This window comes from Trematomus bernacchii, unplaced genomic scaffold (assembly GCF_902827165.1).
Source record: "Trematomus bernacchii unplaced genomic scaffold, fTreBer1.1, whole genome shotgun sequence".
Lineage (NCBI taxonomy): Eukaryota > Metazoa > Chordata > Actinopteri > Perciformes > Nototheniidae > Trematomus > Trematomus bernacchii.
Genome location: NW_022988042.1, coordinates 12,539 through 38,191, shown reverse-complemented (window position 1 = coordinate 38,191; position 25,653 = coordinate 12,539). Strand labels below are relative to the sequence as shown.

The 25,653-nt window shown below is 44.3% G+C and overlaps 1 protein-coding gene across 1 annotated transcript in view; it reads left to right on the top strand.

Annotated features, from left to right (window-relative positions):
* Positions 1 to 25,653, top strand: part of LOC117472337 (MAM domain-containing glycosylphosphatidylinositol anchor protein 2-like) — a gene marked incomplete at both ends in the record, with an annotated part of 42,259 nt that overhangs the window by 7,258 nt on the left and 9,348 nt on the right. Inside the window, 2 exon segments of the mRNA XM_034117483.1 lie at positions 4,809 to 5,138; positions 15,110 to 15,433. Coding sequence (XP_033973374.1) covers positions 4,809 to 5,138; positions 15,110 to 15,433 — 654 coding nt within the window.

The following is a 25,653-nucleotide window of genomic DNA, read 5'->3' as shown; positions in this document are numbered from 1 at the left end:
TAGGATTTAGCAGCCATATTACACAGTTATTAACAGCATCTATATATATTGCACATCTAGCACATATTGCACATAGGTGGTTGGTATTTAACAGCAGCAAGTTACACAATTTACAAAATACAATATACACACCTTGTAACAGTTCTATAACTACAGATCTGATTGGCTGTAAGTTGTAACACAGGTAGTGAATCCCGTCAGAAGACCTCCCTCTGAATGAAAATGGAGAAAGAGGAGCAGCCGCTCTGCACAGTCGCAGGATTAAACCCAACAAATGGCTTCAGTCATAATTAAGCCCCATTTGGAGGGATTAGTTTCTCCACAGCAGGAACTGTAATCATTTAAAAGTGAGGAGCACTGAACAGCCTGACCTCTGACCGTGGAGCAACTCATCCTGTATTAATGATCTTTTTTAATAAACTCATAATGCATTTTTAAACTTTGTTAAAACCTCACAGAATTGTATTTAATATCTTCTTTTTTCTTTAAATGCAGTCTGACAAAAAAAAAAAGGGTTTTTAAACATGCAAGCCTCACAGGGACGCAAGACCAATTCAATTTAAAGGTCTTTAACAAAGCTGTGCTTCTCCAGGCATAGAGGTGGACACACTGTTTAAGTCAGTCTGACCTTTTTAAAACATTTCAACTTCCCTGGAATAATTTAGCAGGATGTATTCCACAAAGCAGCATTTGTTTCAGTTAAATGTCAAACGTGTTTAAACTGAACTTTCACAGCAGAGCTTCTGGTCATTTGATTTATTCACTTAGTCAGAATTATGTTACAAGGCTTTTTGTAAAAAACTTTTTATTAAAGGGGCCATATTCTGCTGATGTTCAGGTGTATATCAGTGTGTAGTGTCTCTACTTTAAAGAGTCCTCTCCTGCTGATGTTCAGGTGTATATCAGTGTGTAGTGTCTCTACTTTAAAGAGTCCTCTCCTGCTGATGTTCAGGTGTATATCAGTATGTAGTGTCTCTACTTTAAAGAGTCCTCTCCTGCTGATGTTCAGGTGTATATCAGTATGTAGTGTCTCTACTTTAAAGAGTCCTCTCCTGCTGATGTCCAGGTGTATATCAGTATGTAGTGTCTCTACTTTAAAGAGTCTCTCCTGCTGATGTTCAGGTGTATATCAGTATGTAGTGTCTCTACTTTAAAGAGTCCTCTCCTGCTGATGTTCAGGTGTATATCAGTATGTAGTGTCTCTACTTTAAAGCGTCCTCTCCTGCTGATGTTCAGTGCTGTATATCAGTATGTAGTCTCTACTTAAGAGGCCTCTCTCTGATGTTCAGTGTATATCAGTATGTAGTCTCTACTTTAAAGAGTCCTCTCCTGCTGATGTTAAGGTGTATATCAGTATGTAGTGTCTCTACTTTAAAGAGTCCTCTCCTGCTGATGTTCAGTTGTATATCAGTATGTAGTGTCTCTACTTTAAAGAGTCCTCTCTGCTGATGTTCAGTTGTATATCAGTATGTAGTGTCTCTACTCTGTAAGAGTCACTCGCCTGCTGATGTTTCCCAAAGAGGTGTAAATATCAGTAGTATTGTCTCTACTTTAAAGAGGCCTCTCCTTCTGAATTTTCAGGTGTATATCAGTAGGTATTGTCCTCTACTTTAAAGAATTCCTCTTCTCTGATGTTCATGTGTATTCATAAATTAGTGTCTCTACTTTAAAGAGTCCCTCTCCTGCTGATGTTCAGGTGTAATATCAGTATGTAGTTCTCTAATATTAAAGAGTCCTCTCCTGCTGATGTTCAGGTAGTATATCAAGTATGTAGTGTCTCTACTTTAAAGGTCCTCCCTCCTGCTGAGTGTCAGGTGTATATCAGTATGTAGTGTCTCTACTTAAAGAGTCCTCTCCTGCTGATGTTCAGGTGTATATCAGTATGTAGTGTCTCTACTTTAAAGGAGTCCTCTCCTGCTGATGTTCAGGTGTATATCAGTATGTAGTGTCTCTACTTTAAAGAGTCCTCTCCTGCTGATGTTCAGGTGTATATCAGTAGTGTAGTGTCTCTACTTTAAAGAGTCCTCTCCTGCTGATGTTCAGGTGTATATCAGTATGTAGTGTCTCTACTTTAAAGAGTCCTCTCCTGCTGATGTTCAGGTGTATATCAGTATGTAGTGTCTCTACTTTAAAGAGTCCTCTCCTGCTGATGTTCAGGTGTATATCAGTATGTAGTGTCTCTACTTTAAAGAGTCCTCTCCTGCTGATGTTCCAGGTGTATATCAGTATGTAGTGTCTCTACTTTAAAGAGTCCTCTCCTGCTGATGTTCAGGTGTATATCAGTATGTAGTGTCTCTACTTAAAGAGTCCTCTCCTGCTGATGTTCAGGTGTATATCAGTATGTAGTGTCTCTACTTTAAAGAGTCCTCTCCTGCTGATGTTCAGGTGTATATCAGTATGTAGTGTCTCTACTTTAAAGAGTCCTCTCCTGCTGATGTTCAGGTGTATATCAGTATGTAGTCTCTACTTTAAAGAGTCCTCTCCTGCTGATGTTCAGGTGTATATCAGTATGTAGTGTCTCTACTTTAAAGAGTCCTCTCCTGCTGATGTTCAGGTGTATATCAGTATGTAGTGTCTCTACTTTAAAGAGTCCTCTCCTGCTGATGTTCAGGTGTATATCAGTATGTAGTGTCTCTACTTTAAAGAGTCCTCTCCTGCTGATGTTCAGGTGTATATCAGTATGTAGTGTCTCTACTTTAAAGAGTCCTCTCCTGCTGATGTTCAGGTGTATATCAGTATGTAGTGTCTCTACTTTAAAGAGTCCTCTCCTGCTGATGTTCAGGTGTATATCAGTATGTAGTGTCTCTACTTTAAAGAGTCCTCTCCTGCTGATGTTCAGGTGTATATCAGTATGTAGTGTCTCTACTTTAAAGAGTCCTCTCCTGCTGATGTTCAGGTGTATATCAGTATGTAGTGTCTCTACTTTAAGAGTCCTCTCCTGCTGATGTTCCAGGTGTATATCAGTATGTAGTGTCTCTACTTTAAAGAGTCCTCTCCTGCTGATGTTCAGGTGTATATCAGTATGTAGTGTCTCTACTTTAAAGAGTCCTCTCCTGCTGATGTTCAGGTGTATATCAGTATGTAGTGTCTCTACTTTAAAGAGTCCTCTCCTGCTGATGTTCAGGTGTATATCAGTATGTAGTGTCTCTACTTTAAAGAGTCCTCTCCTGCTGATGTTCAGGTGTATATCAGTATGTAGTCTCTACTTTAAAGAGTCCTCTCTGCTGATGTTCAGGTGTATATCAGTATGTAGTGTCTCTACTTTAAAGAGTCCTCTCCTGCTGATGTTCAGGTGTATATCAGTATGTAGTGTCTCTACTTTAAAGAGTCCTCTCTGCTGATGTTCAGGTGTATATCAGTATGTAGTGTCTCTACTTTAAAGAGTCCTCTCCTGCTGATGTTCAGGTGTATATCAGTATGTAGTGTCTCTACTTTAAAGAGTCCTCTCCTGCTGATGTTCAGGTGTATATCAGTAAATGTAGTGTCTCTACTTTAAAGAGTCCTCTCCTGCTGATGTCAGGTGTATATCAGTATGGTAGTGTCTCTACTTTAAAGAGTCCTCTCCGCTGATGTTCAGGTGTATATCAGTATGTAGTCTCTACTTTAAGAGTCCTCTCCTGCTGATGTTCAGGTGTATATCAGTATGTAGTGTCTATACTTTAAAGAGTCCTCTCCTGCTGATGTTCAGGTGTATATCAGTATGTAGTGTCTCTACTTTAAAGAGTCCTCTCCTGCTGATGTTCAGGTGTATATCAGTAGTAGTGTCTCTACTTTAAAGAGTCCTCTCCTGCTGATGTTCAGGTGTATATCAGTATGTAGTGTCTCTACTTTAAAGAGTCCTCTCCTGCTGATGTTCAGGTGTATATCAGTATGTAGTGTCTCTACTTTAAAGAGTCCTCTCCTGCTGATGTTCAGGTGTATATCAGTATGTAGTGTCTCTACTTTAAAGAGTCCTCTCCTGCTGATGTTCAGGTGTATATCAGTATGTAGTGTCTATACTTTAAAGAGTCCTCTCCTGCTGATGTTCAGGTGTATATCAGTATGTAGTGTCTCTACTTTAAAGAGTCCTCTCCTGCTGATGTTCAGGTGTATATCAGTATGTAGTGTCTCTACTTTAAAGAGTCCTCTCCTGCTGATGTTCAGGTGTATATCAGTATGTAGTGTCTATACTTTAAAGAGTCCTCTCCTGCTGATGTTCAGGTGTATATCAGTATGTAGTGTCTCTACTTTAAAGAGTCCTCTCCTGCTGATGTTCAGGTGTATATCAGTATGTAGTGTCTCTACTTTAAAGAGTCCTCTCCTGCTGATGTTCAGGTGTATATCAGTATGTAGTGTCTCTACTTTAAAGAGTCCTCTCCTGCTGATGTTCAGGTGTATATCAGTATGTAGTGTCTCTACTTTAAAGAGTCCTCTCCTGCTGATGTTCAGGTGTATATCAGTATGTAGTGTCTCTACTTTAAAGAGTCCTCTCCTGCTGATGTTCAGGTGTATATCAGTATGTAGTGTCTCTACATGTCTCCTTGCTTTAATGTTAAAAAAAGCTCTTTATTTTTCTCTGTGCTGCAGCACCTCTTTTCACCCTCTGTCTGAAACCAGAGCCCAGTCTGCTCTGATTGGTTAGCTGGCTGGCTCTGTTGTGATTGGTCAACCGCTTAGAGATGTCCCGTCCCTTAGCCTATCACGTATTGGGCCTCTTTAAAAGATTTTTGGAAGCGACACATCTCTTGATTTGTTGGACTTTACTATCAACTCTGATGAATCTTTCTGAGCTAAACTCTGTCTTCTCGTTCCTGTCGCTCCTCCTCCAGGTCTTCGTAAAGGTCGGTTCTGGATCACGCCCGACCCGTACCACAACGACGACAACATCCAGATCGGGCGGGAAGTGAAGATCAGCTGCCAGGTGGAGGCCACGCCCCCCGAGGAGCTGCAGTTCAGCTGGCTGAAGAACGGCCGGCCGCTGAGGAGCTCCGAGCGGATGGTCATCACTCACACCGACACCGAGATCACGCCGGGGACCACCAACCTCGACATCATCGACCTCAAGTTCACCGACTTCGGCACCTACACCTGCGTGGCGGCGCTGAGGAACGGAGGGACGCCCGAGATCAGCATCGACGTGAACATCTCCTCCACCACAGGTGAGGCACCTGGGGAGGGAGACATGAGATACTATTATTAATGTACTACTTTTACTTTAACCTCTTAAGCACGGCGGGTCCCCCCATTGGACCCCTCCCACCGTTTTGTTTTCGAGATAATGTCTCAGGGCTTCTTAACATTTATGAAACTATTAATGTGTAGCACCAGATTAACGGGAAGAATGTCAGCTAACTGAAGATATGAACCATTTTTACCAAAACAAAACACAAGTCTCATAAGAAGCGTCTAAATGACCCCTGAGCGAAAAAACGCTAACGCACTGCGGCACACAATTCAAGATAAAGATACCCTTATTACTTATCGTAGCTGCACATAAAATATAGCCGATTAAAGCTGAGACTCCACTGATTATTTAGGTATAGTATCATCACTGAGCGATCCGAACTTGCGACAGGGGAAGCAAACACAGACATCACAACACGTACCTTTACGGAGCTTTTACGGCAGATCGTCTCACCGTAGCTGTCAATTAGGTCAAAAGACGTGTTCAATGGCATTAAAACGAAAAAAAAAGAGGCTACAACTGTTGATCCATAGGTTGATAATGTACCTGTGCCTTTGAAGAAATTATTTATAATCCATAAATCCATTTTTTATGTAGAAATCGGAGCGGAAAAGTTAGCTGCTAATGGTCGCCACCAGAGTGTATGCAGCTTCCGGTTTTGGTTACGCGTCACTCTCACTCCTTATCTGTTAACGTTTTGGTGTGTATATAACTTTCCCTCGATTCCATTGGCTCTAGCGGTTATAAAGAGATTCCATTGGCTCTAGCGGTTATAAAGAGATTCCATTGGCTCTAGCGGTTATAAAGAGATTTCATTCATCAAAATCGAGCAAGGGGGGCCAGAGATAGGTCAAATCCACCCAAATGACCCCAGAAGTGGGGGTTTTTGGCTAAATCTCTCTAAAAAGGTCAAATTTCACTTGTTTTGCATCAATCTTGATACAGGGTACTTATTATATGTTGTACTTTGGATTCCTAAAGCTTTTAGTCTACTAACCCATCATCCAAGGGTAGTTTTCACTATAAGTACAAAATAATTTTTGGACGGACACTATAATTTACAGTTTTTTACTATGTAAAATCTGAGTTTTCTTTAAATAAAAAACATCTATATTGATTCTGACTTTTCTACATCCAACTCACAGGTTTATCATTACTTTGAGAATAAAGATTATTAATGTAACCCTTTTAGAAGGGAAGATATGGTCATTTGTTCTGGGAATGGCATTTTCGAGCCTGAGGCCTGAAAAACAGGCTCAGGGCTTAACAGGTTAAAACCATCATGGAAACATTGAAAGTAATAGTTATAGTATATATATTACACATTATATTAAAATGTTGATTTCTCAATCATTCTCCAAATTAGAAACAACTGCCACAATCAACCAAAGTCTAGTTCTTAAAAACAATCTAAGGTGTTAGGGAATCATTTGCTTAGGTATTCAACCTTCGACCCAGTTCATCATGTTCTCCTCTCACTGTCTCTTTCCCACGGCATAGATCTACAGCCTGGGGTTCTGCTGCTATCTCTCTTAAGGAGGAGCAGCTTGGGTTCTGCTGCTGTCTCTCTTAAGGAGGAGCAGCTTGGGTTCTGCTGCTGTCTCTCTGAAGGAGGAGCAGCTTGGGTTCTGCTGCTATCTCTCTTAAGGAGGAGCAGCTTGGGTTCTGCTGCTATCTCTCTTAAGGAGGAGCAGCTTGGGTTCTGCTGCTATCTCTCTTAAGGAGGAGCAGCTTGGGTTCTGCTGCTGTCTCTCTGAAGGAGGAGCAGCTTGGGTTCTGCTGCTATCTCTCTTAAGGAGGAGCAGCTTGGGTTCTGCTGCTATCTCTCTTAAGGAGGAGCAGCTTGGGTTCTGCTGCTATCTCTCTTAAGGAGGAGCAGCTTTGGTTCTGCTGCTATCTCTCTTAAGGAGGAGCAGCTTGGGTTCTGCTGCTATCTCTCTTAAGGAGGAGCAGCTGGGGTTCTGCTGCTATCTCTCTTAAGGAGGAGCAGCTTGGGTTCTGCTGCTGTCTCTCTTAAGGAGGAGCAGCTTGGGTTCTGCTGCTGTCTCTCTGAAGGAGGAGCAGCTTGGGTTCTGCTGCTATCTCTCTTAAGGAGGAGCAGCTTGGGTTCTGCTGCTATCTCTCTTAAGGAGGAGCAGCTTGGGTTCTGCTGCTATCTCTCTTAAGGAGGAGCAGCTTGGGTTCTGCTGCTGTCTCTCTGAAGGAGGAGCAGCTTGGGTTCTGCTGCTATCTCTCTTAAGGAGGAGCAGCTTGGGTTCTGCTGCTATCTCTCTTAAGGAGGAGCAGCTTGGGTTCTGTGCTATCTCTCTTAAGGAGGAGCAGCTTTGGTTCTGCTGCTATCTCTCTTAAGGAGGAGCAGCTTGGGTTCTGCTGCTATCTCTCTTAAGGAGGAGCAGCTTGGGTTCTGCTGCCTATCTCTCTTAAGGAGGAGCAGCTTGGGTTCTGCTGCTATCTCTCTTAAGGAGGAGCAGCTTTGGTTCTGCTGCTATCTCTCTTAAGGAGGAGCAGCTTTGGTTCTGCTGCTATCTCTCTTAAGGAGGAGCAGCTTTGGTTCTGCTGCTATCTCTCTTAAGGAGGAGCAGCTTTGGTTCTGCTGCTATCTCTCTTAAGGAGGAGCAGCTTGGGTTCTGCTGCTATCTCTCTTAAGGAGGAGCAGCTTTGGTTCTGCTGCTATCTCTCTTAAGGAGGAGCAGCTTGGGTTCTGCTGCTGTCTCTCTTAAGGAGGAGCAGCTTGGGTTCTGCTGCTATCTCTCTTAAGGAGGAGCAGCTTTGGTTCTGCTGCTATCTCTCTTAAGGAGGAGCAGCTTTGGTTCTGCTGCTATCTCTCTTAAGGAGGAGCAGCTTGGGTTCTGCTGCTATCTCTCTTAAGGAGGAGCAGCTTGGGTTCTGCTGCTATCTCTCTTAAGGAGGAGCAGCTTGGGTTCTGCTGCTATCTCTCTTAAGGAGGAGCAGCTTTGGTTCTGCTGCTATCTCTCTTAAGGAGGAGCAGCTTGGGTTCTGCTGCTATCTCTCTTAAGGAGGAGCAGCTTGGGTTCTGCTGCTATCTCTCTTAAGGAGGAGCAGCTTGGGTTCTGCTGCTATCTCTCTTAAGGAGGAGCAGCTTGGGTTCTGCTGCTATCTCTCTTAAGGAGGAGCAGCTTTGGTTCTGCTGCTATCTCTCTTAAGGAGGAGCAGCTTGGGTTCTGCTGCTATCTCTCTTAAGGAGGAGCAGCTTGGGTTCTGCTGCTATCTCTCTTAAGGAGGAGCAGCTTGGGTTCTGCTGCTATCTCTCTTAAGGAGGAGCAGCTTGGGCGCATTGTTGTTGCCAGTCTATGACCGAGCACAAGCCGTCATGAGGTAGTTTACTGCTCAGGGACCCAATGCCCCGCATGTGCTGGATTCTCTTGTCCCATATGTGAAACCCATTGTCACAAACCTGGGTGTTCGGATTGATCGTGATTTTAAACTACACAAACAGATCAATTCTGTGGTCAAATCCAGCTTCTTTCAGCTAAGGCTTTTAGCAAAGGTCAAGCCTTTCCTTTCTTTTAATGACTTTGAGAAAGTAATACATTGTTTTATATCCACTAAACTGGATTACTGCAACGCTCTGTGCTTTGGAGTAAGCAAGGCTTCCCTGTCTCGCCTGGTCCAGAATGCTGCTGCACGCCTCCTTACAAGGACAGGCAGGCGTGAACATGTTACGCCTGTACTCACCTCGTTACACTGGCTACCAGTCCGTTTTAGAATACAATTGAAAATGTTACTGTTTGCATACAAAGCCCTAAACGGTTTAACCCCACCGTACCTGGCAGATCTTTTAAAACCATTCACACCCACACGGTCACTGAGGTCTGCTGACAGACTCCTTCTGGTCGTCCCTAAATCAAGGTTAAAGCAGCGAGGAGACTTTGCTGTTGCAGCTCCAAAGTTATGGAACGAATTGCTCCTCCAGGTTAGACTTGCTCCTCCAGGTTAGACTTGCTCCTCCAGGTTAGACTTGCTCCTCCAGGTTAGACTTGCTCCTCCAGGTTAGACTTGCCCCTCCAGGTTAGACTTGCTCCTCCAGGTTAGACTTGCTCCTCCAGGTTAGACTTGCTCCTCCAGGTTAGACTTGCTCCTCCAGGTTAGACTTGCTCCTCCAGGTTAGACTTGCTCCTCCAGGTTAGACTTGCTCCTCCAGGTTAGACTTGCTCCTCCAGGTTAGACTTGCTCCTCCAGGTTAGACTTGCTCCTCCAGGTTAGACTTGCTCCTCCAGGTTAGACTTGCATTTACAGACCAGGGGACACTTGTGCTTTTACATTTGGGTTTTTATCTTACTAGTGTCTTGTATTGTTTGTACGTCATGTAAGAGAGTTATCAGTCTGTGGCTCTGATCTGGTTTCATTGTCTCGCGTTTTACATTTGTTTCATGTCCTGTCTGTTTTTCATGTATTATTTATGCTATGTTTTTATACAGTTGTTGATGTACAGCACTTTGTTCAACTCTGTTGTTTTTAAATGTGCTATAGAAATCAAATGGATTGGATTGGAGGGACGTAGGTTCCCTGCCGCACATTCTTTTCTATGGACGACAGCTCTAGTTAGATTCAGGGTCCATATTTGTTTAGTCTCGCTGATGAGGAATGTTGATTATTACACTCTGAACTAGTTAAAACCTGGAACTACAGAAGAGTTCTTCAGAATTGGTTTGGCAACCGCTGTGACACCTCGTGACACACCACATGTCTTGTGAATTCTCCGGCCATAACTCGATAATAAACCGTCAGTGTTTGCCATCAAAGTTCCAGCTCTCCTCGTGTCTCTCTGAGTCTCCATTGCTTCAGAAGTTTCCATCACATAAGATAATTACCTGAACTGATCAACCTTAAAAACCAAAATAGGATACTGTGGGGGAAACTTCTGTAGCAATGGAGAGTCAGGACTCAGAGAGACACGAGGAGAGCTGGAGCTTTGCTGGCAAACACTGACGGTTGATTACGAGCTTCGGCCGGAGAATTCACAAGACGTGTCACGGGCCACGGTTTGACCACACGGATGAGATGCCACAATCAACTCTGAAGAACTCTTCTGTAATTTTAGGTTTTAACTAGTTCAGAGTGTAATAATCAACATTCTTCATCAGCGAGGCTAAACAAATATGGACCCTGAATCTAACTAGAGCTCTCGTCCATAGAAAAGAATGTGCGCCAGGGAACCTTCGTCCCTGAGCAGTAAACTACCTCATGGCGGCTTGTGCTCTGTCATAGACTGGCAACAACAATGCGCCCAAGCTGCTCCTCCTTCAGAGAGATAGCAGCAGAACCCCAGGCTGTAGACCTATGCCGTGGGAAAGGAGGCAGTGAGAGGAGAACATGATGAACTGGGTCAAAGGTTGAATACCTAAGCAAACGGATACCAAACATGAGTTGTGACAAAGAAATGGTGTTTTAGTGTTTTCACAAAGTGAACAGATGCAGGAGAACAGAGAGGCCTCACTTTCCTCTGACTTCACAAACTGCTGGAGTTCTCTTGGAGTTGAGGTCCTGCAGGGTTCAGAAAGGAAATCATAAAAGCTCCCTCCTCCTCCTCCTCCTCCTCCTCCTCCTCCTCCTCCTCCTCCTCCTCCTCCTCCTCAGAAGACGCTGCCTCAGCACCTGCAGTTTGTTGTTGCGTCACGTTAACGCCCCGCAGCCGATGGACAAATCGCTCACAACACAAGAAGAACTTTTCCGTCAGACGGACGTCATACAGGCGGTCGCTGCCGGCGGCGGCTGACTTCCTGTTTGTTTGTGACCTTGGCAGACGAGAGGAAACATTCAGAGGAGGGGGGGGGGGCTGCAGTCTGAACTGTGTGACGCCTGAGAGGGGGGGGGGGGGCTGCAGTCTGAACTGTGTGACGCCCTGAGAGGGGGGGGGGGGGGGCTGCAGTCTGAACTGTGTGACGCCTGAGAGGGGGGGGGGGGGGGGGGGGGCGGGGCTGCAGTCTGAACTGTGTGACGCCTGCTGAGGAGGGGGGGGGGGGGGGGGGCTGCAGTCTGAACTGTTGTGACGCCTGAGAGGGGGGGGGGGGGGGGCTGCAGTCTGAACTGTGTGACGCCTGCTGACGGATGTTTCGTGTTAAAACAGAAGGTCGTGCTCCGTTTGCTGCAGCACTCCCATAAGGAACATAAATGCTAAAACAGTCTCACTCTTCCTCCCCCCCCCCCCCCCCCCTCCCCCTCATCTCTCCCCCCTCCCCCTCATCTCTCCCCCAAACAGCAGCTCTCAGTGTGTTTTTAAATGAAGGACAAACTCCACATCAAACAGGAGAGACAAGCCGTTCTAATCATCTTCAGCTCGTTGTTCTCTCTCTGGAGGATAAAACATAATATTGCATTAAATTAATTCATCCAACAGCCTGAAAAAGGGTTAACACTTAAATCTGAAACTTAATTATGTAGAAATATCACTTCTTTTTAAAAAACTATTAGGATTCGGCGACATTTCTTTATAAGATAAGAGAATAATTACTTTATTGATCCCAATTTTGGAATTCTTTGCGAATTTTCTGAAATATATTAATGATATTATAACTACTGGTCGTACCATTTACGTTTTTTGTTTCTGTAAATGCCACAAAATGTAAATACAATATGTTTGATTTATTTAATCTCACCTTAAACATTAGAGGCAACCACCTTGACCCCCACTGGAGTCACCCCGAATTGCTCCTGAAGGGATTACGTTATTTATAGTTTCTTTTGTTCCTACAACGACCATACTGTAGAGGGCTTTCATAACATCTAAACATTAAAGGTCACCTATTATGCAAAATCCTCTTCTTCACGTCTCTCCTACATCAACATGTGTCCCCTCTTCTTCATGTCTCTTCTACATCAACATGTGTCCCCTCTTCTTCATGTCTCTTCTTCATCAACATGTGTCCCCTCTTCTTCATGTCTCTTCTTCATCAACACGTGTCCCCTCTTCTTCATGTCTCTTCTTCATCAACATGTGTCCCCTCTTCTTCACGTCTCTCCTACATCAACATGTGTCCCCTCTTCTTCATGTCTCTTCTACATCAACATGTGTCCCCTCTTCTTCATGTCTCTTCTTCATCAACATGTGTCCCCTCTTCTTCATGTCTCTTCTTCATCAACACGTGTCCCCTCTTCTTCATGTCTCTTCTTCATCAACATGTGTCCCCTCTTCTTCATGTCTCTTCTACATCAACAAGTGTCCCCTCTTCTTCATGTCTCTTCTACATCAACAAGTGTCCCCTCTTCTTCATGTCTCTTCTTCATCAACATGTGTCCCCTCTTCTTCATGTCTCTTCTTCATCAACATGTGTCCCCTCTTCTTCATGTCTCTTCTACATCAACATGTGTCCCCTCTTCTTCATGTCTCTTCTTCATCAACATGTGTCCCCTCTTCTTCATGTCTCTTCTACATCAACAAGTGTCCCCTCTTCTTCATGTCTCTTCTTCATCAACATGTGTCCCCTCTTCTTCATGTCTCTTCTTCATCAACACGTGTCCCCTCTTCTTCATGTCTCTTCTTCATCAACACGTGTCCCCTCTTCTTCATGTCTCTTCTTCATCAACATGTGTCCCCTCTTCTTCATGTCTCTTCTTCATCAACACGTGTCCCCTCTTCTTCATGTCTCTTCTTCATCAACATGTGTCCCCTCTTCTTCATGTCTCTTCTACATCAACAAGTGTCCCCTCTTCTTCATGTCTCTTCTTCATCAACACGTGTCCCCTCTTCTTCATGTCTCTTCTTCATCAACATGTGTCCCCTCTTCTTCATGTCTCTTCTACATCAACAAGTGTCCCCTCTTCTTCATGTCTCTTCTTCATCAACACGTGTCCCCTCTTCTTCATGTCTCTTCTACATCAACAAGTGTCCCCTCTTCTTCATGTCTCTTCTTCATCAACACGTGTCCCCTCTTCTTCATGTCTCTTCTTCATCAACATGTGTCCCCTCTTCTTCATGTCTCTTCTACATCAACATGTGTCCCCTCTTCTTCATGTCTCTTCTACATCAACATGTGTCCCCTCTTCTTCATGTCTCTTCTACATCAACATGTGTCCCCTCTTCTTCATGTCTCTTCTACATCAACATGTGTCCCCTCTTCTTCATGTCTCTTCTTCATCAACATGTGTCCCCTCTTCTTCATGTCTCTTCTTCATCAACACGTGTCCCCTCTTCTTCATGTCTCTTCTTCATCAACACGTGTCCCCTCTTCTTCATGTCTCTTCTTCATCAACATGTGTCCCCTCTTCTTCATGTCTCTTCTTCATGTCTCTTCTACATCAACATGTGTCCCCTCTTCTTCATGTCTCTTCTTCATGTCTCTTCTACATCAACATGTGTCCCCTCTTCTTCATGTCTCTTCTTCATGTCTCTTCTTCATCAACATGTGTCCCCTCTTCTTCATGTCTCTTCTTCATGTCTCTTCTACATCAACACGGTCCCCTCTTCTTCATGTCTCTTCTTCATGTCTCTTCTTCATCAAACATGTGTCCCCTCTTCTTCATGTCTCTTCTTCTTCATCAACATGTGTCCCCTCTTCTTCATGTCTCTTCTACATCACATGTGTCCCCTCTTCTTCATGTCTCTTCTACATCAACATGTGTCCCCTCTTCTTCATGTCTCTTCTTCATCAACATGTGTCCCCTCTTCTTCATGTCTCTTGCTCCATCAACATGTGTCCCCTCTTCTTCATCAACATGTGTCCCCTCTTCTTCATGTCTCTTCTTCATCAACATGTGTCCCCTCTTCTTCATGTCTCTTCTCCATCAACATGTGTCCCCTCTTCTTCATCAACATGTGTCCCCTCTTCTTCATGTCTCTTCTTCATCAACACGTGTCCCCTCTTCTTCATGTCTCTTCTTCATCAACACGTGTCCCCTCTTCTCATGTCTCTTCTCATCAACATGTGTCCCCTCTTCTTCATGTCTCTTCTTCATCAACACGTGTCCCCTCTTCTTCATGTCTCTTCTTCATCAACACGTGTCCCCTCTTCTTCATGTCTCTTCTTCATCAACATGTGTCCCCTCTTCTTCATGTCTCTTCTACATCAACACGTGTCCCCTCTTCTTCATGTCTCTTCTACATCAACATGTGTCCCCTCTTCTTCATGTCTCTTCTTCATCAACATGTGTCCCCTCTTCTTCATGTCTCTTCTACATCAACATGTGTCCCCTCTTCTTCATGTCTCTTCTTCATCAACATGTGTCCCCCTCTTCTTCTGTCTCTTCTTCATCAACATGTGTCCCCTCTTCTTCATGTCTCTTCTACATCAACATGTGTCCCCTCTTCTTCATGTCTCTTCTACATCAACATGTGTCCCCTCTTCTTCATGTCTCTTCTTCATCAACATGTGTCCCCTCTTCTTCATGTCTCTTCTCCATCAACATGTGTCCCCTCTTCTTCATCAACATGTGTCCCCTCTTCTTCATGTCTCTTCTTCATCAACATGTGTCCCCCTCTTCTTCATGTCTCTTCTTCATCAACATGTGTCCCCTCTTCTTCATGTCTCTTCTTCATCAACATGTGTCCCCTCTTCTTCATGTCTCTTCTTCATCAACATGTGTCCCCTCTTCTTCATGTCTCTTCTACATCAACATGTGTCCCCTCTTCTTCATGTCTCTTCTTCATCAACATGTGTCCCCTCTTCTTCATGTCTCTTCTACATCAACATGTGTCCCCTCTTCTTCATGTCTCTTCTTCATCAACATGTGTCCCTCTTCTTCATGTCTCTTCTACATCAACATGTGTCCCCTCTTCTTCATGTCTCTTCTACATCAACATGTGTCCCCTCTTCTTCATGTCTCTTCTTCATCAACATGTGTCCCCTCTTCTTCATGTCTCTTCTTCATCAACATGTGTCCCCTCTTCTTCATGTCTCTTCTTCATCAACATGAAGCTGTGATATATTGATGAGAAACAGTACAATAGGGGACCTTTAAATCAAAATGCAATGATGTGTCTCCCTGCAGTTCCTCCCGAGCTGTCGGTCCCCAGGGGGCGCTCTCACCTCATCGCTCAGGAGGGCGACACGGTGGACCTGCAGTGTCTGGTCTCAGGGAAACCCAAGCCCATCCTCCTGTGGTCCCGCGTGGAGGAGAGCGGAGCGGCGGCGGCGGCGGCTGCCACGGTGATCCTGATGCCCGACGGCTTGGAGCAGACGGAGAGCTACGACGGCGTCCTGAGGATCAGCAACGTGAGCAGAGAGATGGGCGGAGCCTACCGCTGCCAGACCAGCCAATACAACGGCTTCAACGTGAAGCCCAGAGAGGCCCTGATCCAGCTGGTGGTGCAGTGTAGGTAACGCACACACACACACACACACACACACACACACACACACACACACACACACACACACACACACACACACACACACACACACACACACACACACACACACACACACACAAATGTAAAACAAATTGGGGGAAATAAATGACATTTAGTGTTTTTGGTAATGGGGTAAAGATACAAAGAGAAAAACGGAAAGAGTTGGAAATGATTTTAGAGGGGCTTAATTAAAAACACAGTATTATCGTGTGTGTATTATTAACATTATATCTGTTGTTTATAAATGTAACGCTAGTAAATCTCATTAATAAGGTCGTATGTGTGCAAAACATCCAGTCAAATGAGCATTGATGGCACTAATTCATTAAATCATTTAATTGTAAGAAAGTGAAATTGGAAACACTTCGCTCTGGACATCATCTCAGATAAATCCATAAATTCTGCAATTGATCAAAAAGCGGCCTTTGACAGGAACTCTCCCCTCACCTGATGCGCACAAGTTTAATTTCCCAAAATGGAGCTCAAGTCAAAAGATGGAGGAGGGAAATGAGGAGGGAGGTTTTTAATCTCATGAGCTTTAATCTTTTGGAAATGAAAGAGAGCATCTCAGACTTCAGAGGAAGCTGGGAAACCACCTCTGATGGGAAACCAGAATTTAAATAAATTAGCATTTTAATCTCAGTCACCTTTAAGGCCTCTTTACTTCCTGCGATTCTGGAATAATTGACACTCTTGACCGCTTAACTCCACGCCAGCCAATCAGAACACAGTATGAGGTAACACAGAATCCATAAAGCAAAGGGAAACAAAACCCCAAATAAATCTGTTAATCCCTTTTAAAATCATCCCGTGTCCTAAAATAATCCACGTTTCTATATTTTAGCGTGACGCTGTTTGATGACGTGTCTTCCTCCTCACGAAGCCCTCTGTTTGTCATTTACTGTCAAAAGTCTTTTTTTATCTGAGACCAAAAATGCATCATCTGGCGCCGTAAACAAACACCAGAAGGCAGACGTGATGGTTTAGCCCCCAGGATACCCAGAATGCATTGTGACGTCAGCTCTTAAGCCCTGCGGAGGAATAGTCACATCCAGCCGTGATGTAAGAAGTACTCAGATTTTATACTTAAGTAAAAGTAACAATACTAAATTGTGAAAATACTCTGTTACAAGTAAACGTCCTGCATTCAAATCGTACTTAAAGGTAGGGTAGGTAAGAATGGAGAAAGCAGCTTGAGATCGCTAGAATCTGAAAATACGCAGCCGAAGAAAATCTTCCCCTTCCTTCAGACTTCCTTACAGAGCCCCTCCTCCAACACACGAGCGCGCACATGACCAATGAGGGCACGAGATAAGTTTGTGCACAGATGGAAGGCTGACAGGCAGGTAGGCCATCCAGTTATTTTAGCCGGGCCGGCTCAGATGATTGGTCGTGCTTTCTACAGTACTACAGCTTCCACAGATGATATTTATTTATGGGTTTTTTGTCAAAGCATTTAATGTATTCATTGCTATCAGGATGTTAAGAGCATTCCATGGAATATAACAAAAAGTGTTTCTGAAGTGAATTACCTACCCTACCTTTAAGTAAAAGTACAAAAGTATCTAAATCAAAATAGACTTTAAGTACTAAAAATAAAAGTACTTGTTGGGCGTAATTGACGATTTTATAATCATATAATTTATATTAAAGGAGAGGTGTCATGGCCATTTCCACTGATCATAATTCCATTGTTGAGGTCTACTAAAATAGATTTATACTGTGCATTTTTCCAAACTCACATTGGTTTCTCAAACAGCATCTCTCCAAACTCACATTGGTTTCTCAAACAGCATCTCTCCAAACTCACATTGGTTTCTCAAACAGCATCTCTCCAAACTCACATTGGTTTCTCAAACAGCATCTCTCCAAACTCACATTGGTTTCTCAAACAGCATCTCTCCAAACTCACATTGGTTTCTCAAACAGCATCTCTCCAAACTCACATTGGTTTCTCAAACAGCATCTCTGTAAACTACGTGTATTCACTGAATTTCACTCTCTGCCTTTAACGGCTCGTTGTAGCTCCAAAAGCTCCAGCCCCCACCCTCCCTGTGAGCACAGTGTGCTCTGATTGGTCGGGACGTTGTGAATCGCGCTGAGCTCCGTGGAGGTGTTGCTTCCTTGTTTAGGATACATAGCGAAACACAGCCAAACTCATCCTGAGCACACACAAAGTCACAGCCGAAGTAAAAACAATAAGTGTGGCTTGATATTGAGTAAGAAAAAGGTTGATAAACGCTGTGAGAATGGGTCTGCAGAGAGAACGGGTCTGCGGAGAGAATGGGTCAGCAGAGAGAATGGGTCTGCAGAGAGATTGGGTCTGCAGAGAGAATGGGTCTGCAGAGAGAATGGGTCTGCAGAGAGATTGGGTCTGCAGAGAGAATGGGTCTGCAGAGAGAATGGGTCTGCAGAGAGAATGGGTCTGCAGAGACAATGGGTCTGCAGAGAGAATGGGTCTGCAGAGAAAATGGGTCTGCAGAGAGAATGGGTCTGCAGAGAGAATGGGTCTGCAGAGAGATTGGGTCTGCAGAGAGAATGGGTCTGCAGAGAGAATGGGTCTGCAGAGAGAATGGGTCTGCAGAGAGAATGGGTCTGCAGAGACAATGGGTCTGCGGAGACAATGGGTCTGCGGAGAGAATGGGTCTGCGGAGAGAATGGGTCTGCAGAGAGAATGGGTCTGCAGAGAGAATGGGTCTGCAGAGAGATTGGGTCTGCAGAGAGAATGGGTCTGCAGTGAGAATGGGTCTGCGGAGAGATTGGGTCTGCAGAGAGAATGGGTCTGCAGAGAGAATGGGTCTGCGGAGAGAATGGGTCTGCAGAGAGAATGGGTCAGCAGAGAGAATGGGTCTGCAGAGAGATTGGGTCTGCAGAGAGAATGGGTCTGCAGAGAGAATGGGTCTGCAGAGAGAATGGGTCTGCGGAGAGAATGGGTCTGCAGAGAGAATGGGTCTGCAGAGAGAATGGGTCTGCAGAGAGATTGGGTCTGCAGAGAGAATGGGTCTGCAGTGAGAATGGGTCTGCGGAGGAGATTGGGTCTGCAGAGAGAATGGGTCTGCAGAGAGAATGGGTCTGCAGAGAGAATGGGTCTGCAGAGAGAATGGGTCTGCAGAGAGAATGGGTCTGCAGAGAGATTGGGTCTGCAGAGAGAATGGGTCTGCAGTGAGAATGGGTCTGCGGAGAGATTGGGTCTGCAGAGAGAATGGGTCTGCAGAGAGAATGGGTCTGCAGAGAGAATGGGTCTGCAGAGAGAATGGGTCTGCAGAGAGAATGGGTCTGCAGAGAGAATGGGTCTGCAGAGAGAATGGGTCTGCAGAGAGAATGGGTCTGCAGAGAGAATGGGTCTGCAGAGAGATTGGGTCTGCAGAGAGAATGGGTCTGCAGAGAGAATGGGTCTGCAGAGAGAATTTCGCCGCGATCCCAACTGTCTGTTATCAGCCTGCAGCCAGGGAGGAGAAATCAGCTGCCTGCTCCCTGCACACAGATGTGTGTGTGAGGAAGTCCGTGGATTGGTCAATTTGGACCAATCAGCGGGGGCTTAACGTAACGGCTCCACGGATTGGTCCATTTCGTTCCGGGTACCGCATGACATCAGGCGGTACCCGGAAGAATCAAATGGGCAGTGACGTATCTCCAACGAGGCGTTTTGGGGAGGTATTTTCTGTGTTAGAGTTTTACTCGCTACAGGGTGTACTTTGAGGGTTTTGACTCTGCACACCGTTTACATGCATAAAAACCTTCATAACACAAGGGGACGGGTCATAACCGGAAAAGCATGACATGGGAGCTTTAAATGACTTGAACTTGATTATTGATGCATTAATGTGTCCATCATTGCTGCTGGCTATTTAACCTATAATTATATCTAATCTTTATTTTTTTTTTTTTTTTTTTGTTGTATTAACTAATAAGTAACTAAAGCTGTCAGATAAAAGTAATGGAGTAAAAAGTATAATATATGCTTCTAAAATCTAGTGGAGTAGAAATATAAAGTAGTATACATTTAAAATACTCAGCGTAATTACACAAAAATGTACTTTTCTTCCCACCTTTACAAACCGCCTCACCTCCATCAGAGCAGACAGATCTGATGGAGAAAAACACCATTTCAGTGAAAACACACACCAGCAGCTCAGTGGGGGGGGGGGGGGGGTTGACTACTGTTGCTGGAGGGCACGCGGGCAGCAGCTGACGGACACATGCCCCGCGTCTGTCTGCGGAGCGGTATCCATCACACACACACGCACGCACGCACACACACGCACGCACGCACGCACGCACGCACACACACACACACACACACGCACGCACGCACGCACGCACACACACGCACACACACACACACACACACACACACACACACTCAGCTCCTGGCTTCCTGCTGTACTAAAAGGCTGTCAGAGTGAATCTCCTCTCCTGAGTCTCCGGAGAATCGATGCAGACATCTTCAGGCGAGCCGTTTCAGGACTTCTAGTGATGACAGACAAACTCAAAAACTATAAACTCACCGGGCAACTAACATCTTAAATACAACTCAAACTTTAAAATGCTAGTCTGTTAGGAAAAGAGGCAGTTTAACAGTCTCCTATAGATCAATTAAAAGGTAAAAAGACCACAAAAGATGCTTACTTTAAAGTGGACCTATCATGCTATCTTTAAATGATATATTGTAGGGCCATACCTATATAAGGTATATTTATACGTTTCTGTTTTCAAAATACCAAACAGATCATGCATTTTAGCCATGCCTCATTTCGCTCTATGTGCTGTTTGCTGTCTACGGGTCTGATTCTGCTGACCACGCCCCCCTGCAGGAGAGGGGAGACGTGCTCTGATCAGATGCTGGGCTGTCAGAAGAGGGGGAGAAAAAGAGATCTCCGTCCTCCGTGTGTTATTATATAGAGTCGTTATTCATTTGTTTTAAAGCTCAATAAATAACAAAGAAGACCTTTGACCGGCACTTTTCTAATTTTGTCCGGAAGATTTAAACTTTAACGGACATCTTGACCGGCGAAAGAAACTGAAACTGAAACTCTGCCGCACGGTCCCCTCGTTCCTTGGAAGAGGCGGAGAGGTGGGTGTTTGTCATCTGCTGGTGGACTAACCGGAGAGAATTACAGTGCTTGCCTCGACGGGGAGGGATTGCATTGAATTAAAGCAGCAGGAGCAAACGCTTGCCTCGGGGAGGGAGAAAAAAAGCCACAGCGGAGAATAAACATAAGGGTAACCATGGTAACCAAGTCTTCTTTGCTGCTTTTGTGGCAGACTACAGCGCCACTTACAGGCCTGGCATATGTACTACAGCGTCTCCAGCGCTTTCGAACGGCAATGGCCGTGGCTGTCTCCTCCTGATTGGTGGAGTTGGCCCAATAGCCGTAGCGCCACCGTCCTGACGTCAGGACAGTGTTCAAATCTGGATCAGTTTTTATCAGATCCGTTGCAGCCCCTTTTTTAGAGATTTGGGTATGGAGGAAAATAGAGAGGGTTGTGTTTTCTGACACTTGGTGAGTTCCCTGGAACACCGGGGACACATATTCATGTAGAAAAGACGTACAAACGTGCATTTTGCATGATAGGTCCCCTTTAAGTAAAAACAAATAACAAATGTAGCCAATCAGAGCGCAAGAAGAAACAGGTCTGAAAGAGGCACACTTAAACAACGGACTAATTACATTTACATAAGTAGTCGAGTCTACTGAAGATAAAAGCATTTCCAAATCCTGCTGTGACATTAGTCTTTTAATCCTAGATATGTTCTTTAGGTGATAGTAGGCTGATTTAGTAACTGTTTTAATGTGACTGTTGAAACTCAGGTCAGAGTCCATGACTACACCTAGATTTCTGTCTCTATCTGTAGTTTTGAACATTGCAGACTGAAGCTCAGCGCTAACTTTTATACGTTCTGCCTTGGCTCCAAAAACCATTACCTCAGTTTCATCTTTGTTTAATTGGAGAAAGTTCTGACACATCCAGTCATTGATTGGTTCAATGCACTTACTCAGTGTTTGAATTGGAGCATTGTCTCCTGGTGAAATTGTTACGTAAATGTGGGTGTCATCCGCATAGCTATGGTAACTTATTTAGTTGTTTTTCATTATCTGAGCCAGTGGTAGCATGTAGATGTTAAAGAGTAGAGGCCCCAAGATGGAGCCTTGAGGTACCCCACATGTCATATTTGTCAACTCCGATGTCACAATGCACAGCAACTCATGCAAAGTACCTGGAACCTGTTCAGTCTATGCAATCATGTAAGTTTGTATTATTGTGAGTATGGTTAGTTCAGATAGTCCCACAATAACTCCAACAAAGTAATGGGTTAGAAGTTAAAATGGATTCTGGTCTTTAAACAGATAATAGATAATGTTGTCAGTTCCCGGTCAGAAAGGGTTGTTTCACAGTAAACTAAAGCAGTACAAAGTATTTTCTTTTACAGATAGATACCTTATTCAACCCCAACTTCATAACATCTGAACCACCTTTACCAGAGCCCTTCCTCTCAGTCAGGATTGTACTGTTATGTCTCGGTTTACATTACGTTTACCTTCAAATACCTGTTTACTTTGCACGGGAGCAACACTTTACATTCAGGAGTATAACTGCAGGGATTTGTCAGCGCTTCTCTCTTTTTCTAAACGTCCTGCGGCATGTTTGCTGTTTTCACTGTTTAACAACACTAAGAAGATTAGCACGAGGGCCGATTACAGGTGGATTACTTTGAAATAAGTGAAACAACATTCAAGGCACAGACAGTTTAACTTCCTACTGTGTTCAAGCAGAGAGACCACTGATCCAAATAAAGCTAAAAAACTCCATGACACGACTTCAACATGAAGAGAAACTGGCACTGGAGCATGTTGAAGCTGTAACAACACAAATGTAAATACAACATGTAGTTATTTCTCGTGTCCAGCTCTCTGTTGAATGACTTTTTATTAATATGCAAATCAAGTGTACATGCAGCTCAGTGATAGAAGCTTATGAGCATCATTTCAAATGAGCTGTTAGTAGTTTTGGAGGTTTTACTTTGACAATAATCCCTCACAGTCTGTTGGGTTTTTCACTGGATTACAGGGACAGTGATGAGCAGAGGTGACGTGTGCACAATCCCTCTGACGAACATCATCCTCCTCTGCGGTTTCAAACAACTAGTTACCAACGCGTTTCTTTAAAGCAGACAGAAGAATCAAAGTGATGGATGTATCTGTTGTATACAATCCAGGATTACGTGGACGTCAGAAACAGTCCCTCCAGAACACAATCATAGAGATATTTCCAGACTGTGTTCTGTTGCTTTTCAAGGTATCGTTAGATTTGAGTAACATCCGGTTTAATGTGTGCTTCACAGCTGGAAGACATTTATATAACTATATATTCATTTTTGTAGCTTGTGCCTCTACTACTTGTGTCTCTGTGCTTTATGTGTGTGGGAGAGGAACTCCCTCTGAAGGGATGTTAGCCTTTGCAGACCATTTACATGCACTAAAACCTATACAACAGACTACAAGAAAGAGAGAACCCCAACAAGCGTAATAGGCCTCCTTTAAAGGTGGGGGAGGTAAGAACGGAGAAAGCAGCTCGAGATCGCTAGAATTTGAAAATACACAACCGGAGAAAATCAGCCACTTCCTCACAGAGCCCCTCCTCCAACACACACGAACGCGCACATGACCAATGAGGGCACCAGATAAGTTTGTGCACAGATGGAAGGCTGACAGGCAGGTAGGCCATCCAGTTATTTTAGCCGGGCCGGCTCAGATGATTGGTCGTGCTTTTTACAGTACTACAGCTTCTACAGATGATATTTATTTATGTATTTATTGTCAAAGCACTTCAGATATTCATTGCTATCAGGATGTTAAGAGCTTTCCATGGAATATAACAAGTGTTTCTGAAGTGAATTACCTACCCCACCTTTAATCACCAGCTCTCGTAATCTGTTTAAATTAATAAATAGATGACATTTTGTTCAGAATTGTAGAAAACTAGAAAGTCCTTTGACTCTTACTGTACATGCCAGGTTTGACAATCAGAAGGGGATTGTGTGGACCCACTAATGTCTCTTAAAGCCCTGTGAAAAAACTATTTATGGGATTTACACATTTTTTAATGTCCATTCCTTTTCTTTTTATTCTAATGTCTGTTCTCTACTCTGGAGAAAACTTCTACTCTGGAGAGTCTATGAACGTCGGAAAACACATTAAAACATATATTTATCCGCTTCTGGGGAATGTAAGGGAACACATTACTGACGGCTTCAAAATCTCCATGAATAAAAACAACTTCAGTCGTCATTCGGTCCTTTTAGATGTACCTCTCCTAGAAGTAAACCTTTCATTCATTAGATAACGGAAAATAGGGGACAAAACACTCACATCTCAACAAATCACTGACGTCCCTGCGTTTTAAAAAAAAACAACCTCAGGGGATTTAGCAAAACGACTACAGTCATCAGCTTTCTTATATTCCTTTGTCTGTTCACAATTCCAGAAAAACTCCATTCAATGCATTTTTTCTTGTGAAGGATTGTGAAGTCTGCATCATCCCCGATGTCCCTGAAATCCCTTCAGAAAAAACAACCTTGAGGGAAATAAAGTGTTCAGTCCTTTTCTATTTTGATTATAATGTCTGTTCTCCAGACAGTCTGTTGTATAACTAGTGGATACAAGCTCAGCCGGAAACGTGTTCTTCTTTTATAACGGGGGCCGCGATGATGATGTCCACGAAGTCCATGATAATAAACAACCACTACCCCTACTATGGTTATCGTTCAATAAAACGGTAATAGCTTGTTGTGGTATTGAATAAGTTGAAGTGGAGTGTGTGTATCGGAGCAGCTGTTCTTAAATCTTCTGAACTTTGGATAATTTCACTGATTTAAATTATGCAAAAGTGAGCCGTCGCTGCTCTGCAGACTGCAGCCAGAGACACACTCTATACCAAACAAAAAGAGCAAATTAACGAGCTCAGCCTCAGCAGTGCATTGTGGGAGTTGAGCTGCAAGGTCAGCCGGTTGTGTTGACCAATCAGAGAGCTCGTGTGAAGGTCGCAGTGGAGCAGAGGCGTCCAGCTGACCTTTAGAAGTCCTGCACTGACACATAACTGGAGGACGAGATGAGCAAAGACCTTTGTGTGTGTGTGTGTGTGTGTGTGTGTGTGTGTGTGTGTGTGTGTGTGTGTGTGTGTGTGTGTGTGTGTGTGTGTGTGTGTGTGTGTGTGTGTGTGTGTGTGTGTGTGTGTGTGTGTGTGTGTGTGTGTGCGTGCGTGCGTGCGTGCGTGTGCGTGTGCGTGTGCGTGTGTGTGTGTGCGTATTTAGGTGTTTATTTATTAATATATGACTTTTTTGTAAATCACGTTTGGAAAAGTTGGCTTTTTACACATTAACACCCTTTTTGATAAAATGACCTCAGAATCTATTTAGGGTTCTAATTCTGTCTGTATTTTAAACTCCATGCTGGTGTCCTGCTCTGACCGCTCATTCTGAAATAATGCTAAATATAATAAAACATGTGGAGCGATCACTGCCCTGTCCCCTGGAGCAAGGCAGTGATCTCCTCTCTCTCTGCTGAGGTCAGAGGTCGCCTGCAGCTTCTTCTCTCTCTCTGCTGAGGTCAGAGGTCGGTCAGAGCTGCTTCTCTCTCTCTCTGCTGAGGTCAGAGGTCGGTCAGAGCAGCTTCTTCTCTCTCTCTGCTGAGGTCAGAGGTCGGTCAGAGCAGCTTCTTCTCTCTCTCTGCTGAGGTCAGAGGTCGGTCAGAGCAGCTTCTTCTCTCTCTCTGCTGAGGTCAGAGGTCGGTCAGAGCAGCTTCTTCTCTCTCTCTGCTGAGGTCAGAGGTCGGTCAGAGCAGCTTCTCTCTCTCTCTGCTGAGGTCAGAGGTCGGTCAGAGCAGCTTCTCTCTCTCTCGGCTGAGGTCAGAGGTCGGTCAGAGCAGCTTCTTCTCTCTCTCTGCTGAGGTCAGAGGTCGGTCAGAGCAGCTTCTTCTCTCTCTCTGCTGAGGTCAGAGGTCGGTCAGAGCAGCTTCTTCTCTCTCTCTGCTGAGGTCAGAGGTCGGTCAGAGCAGCTTCTCTCTCTCTCTGCTGAGGTCAGAGGTCGGTCAGAGCAGCTTCTCTCTCTCTCTCGGCTGACCCCTGTCTGACAGCGTGACGTTCATCTGTGAAGTCACACCTGTAATGTGGATCACATCCTCAG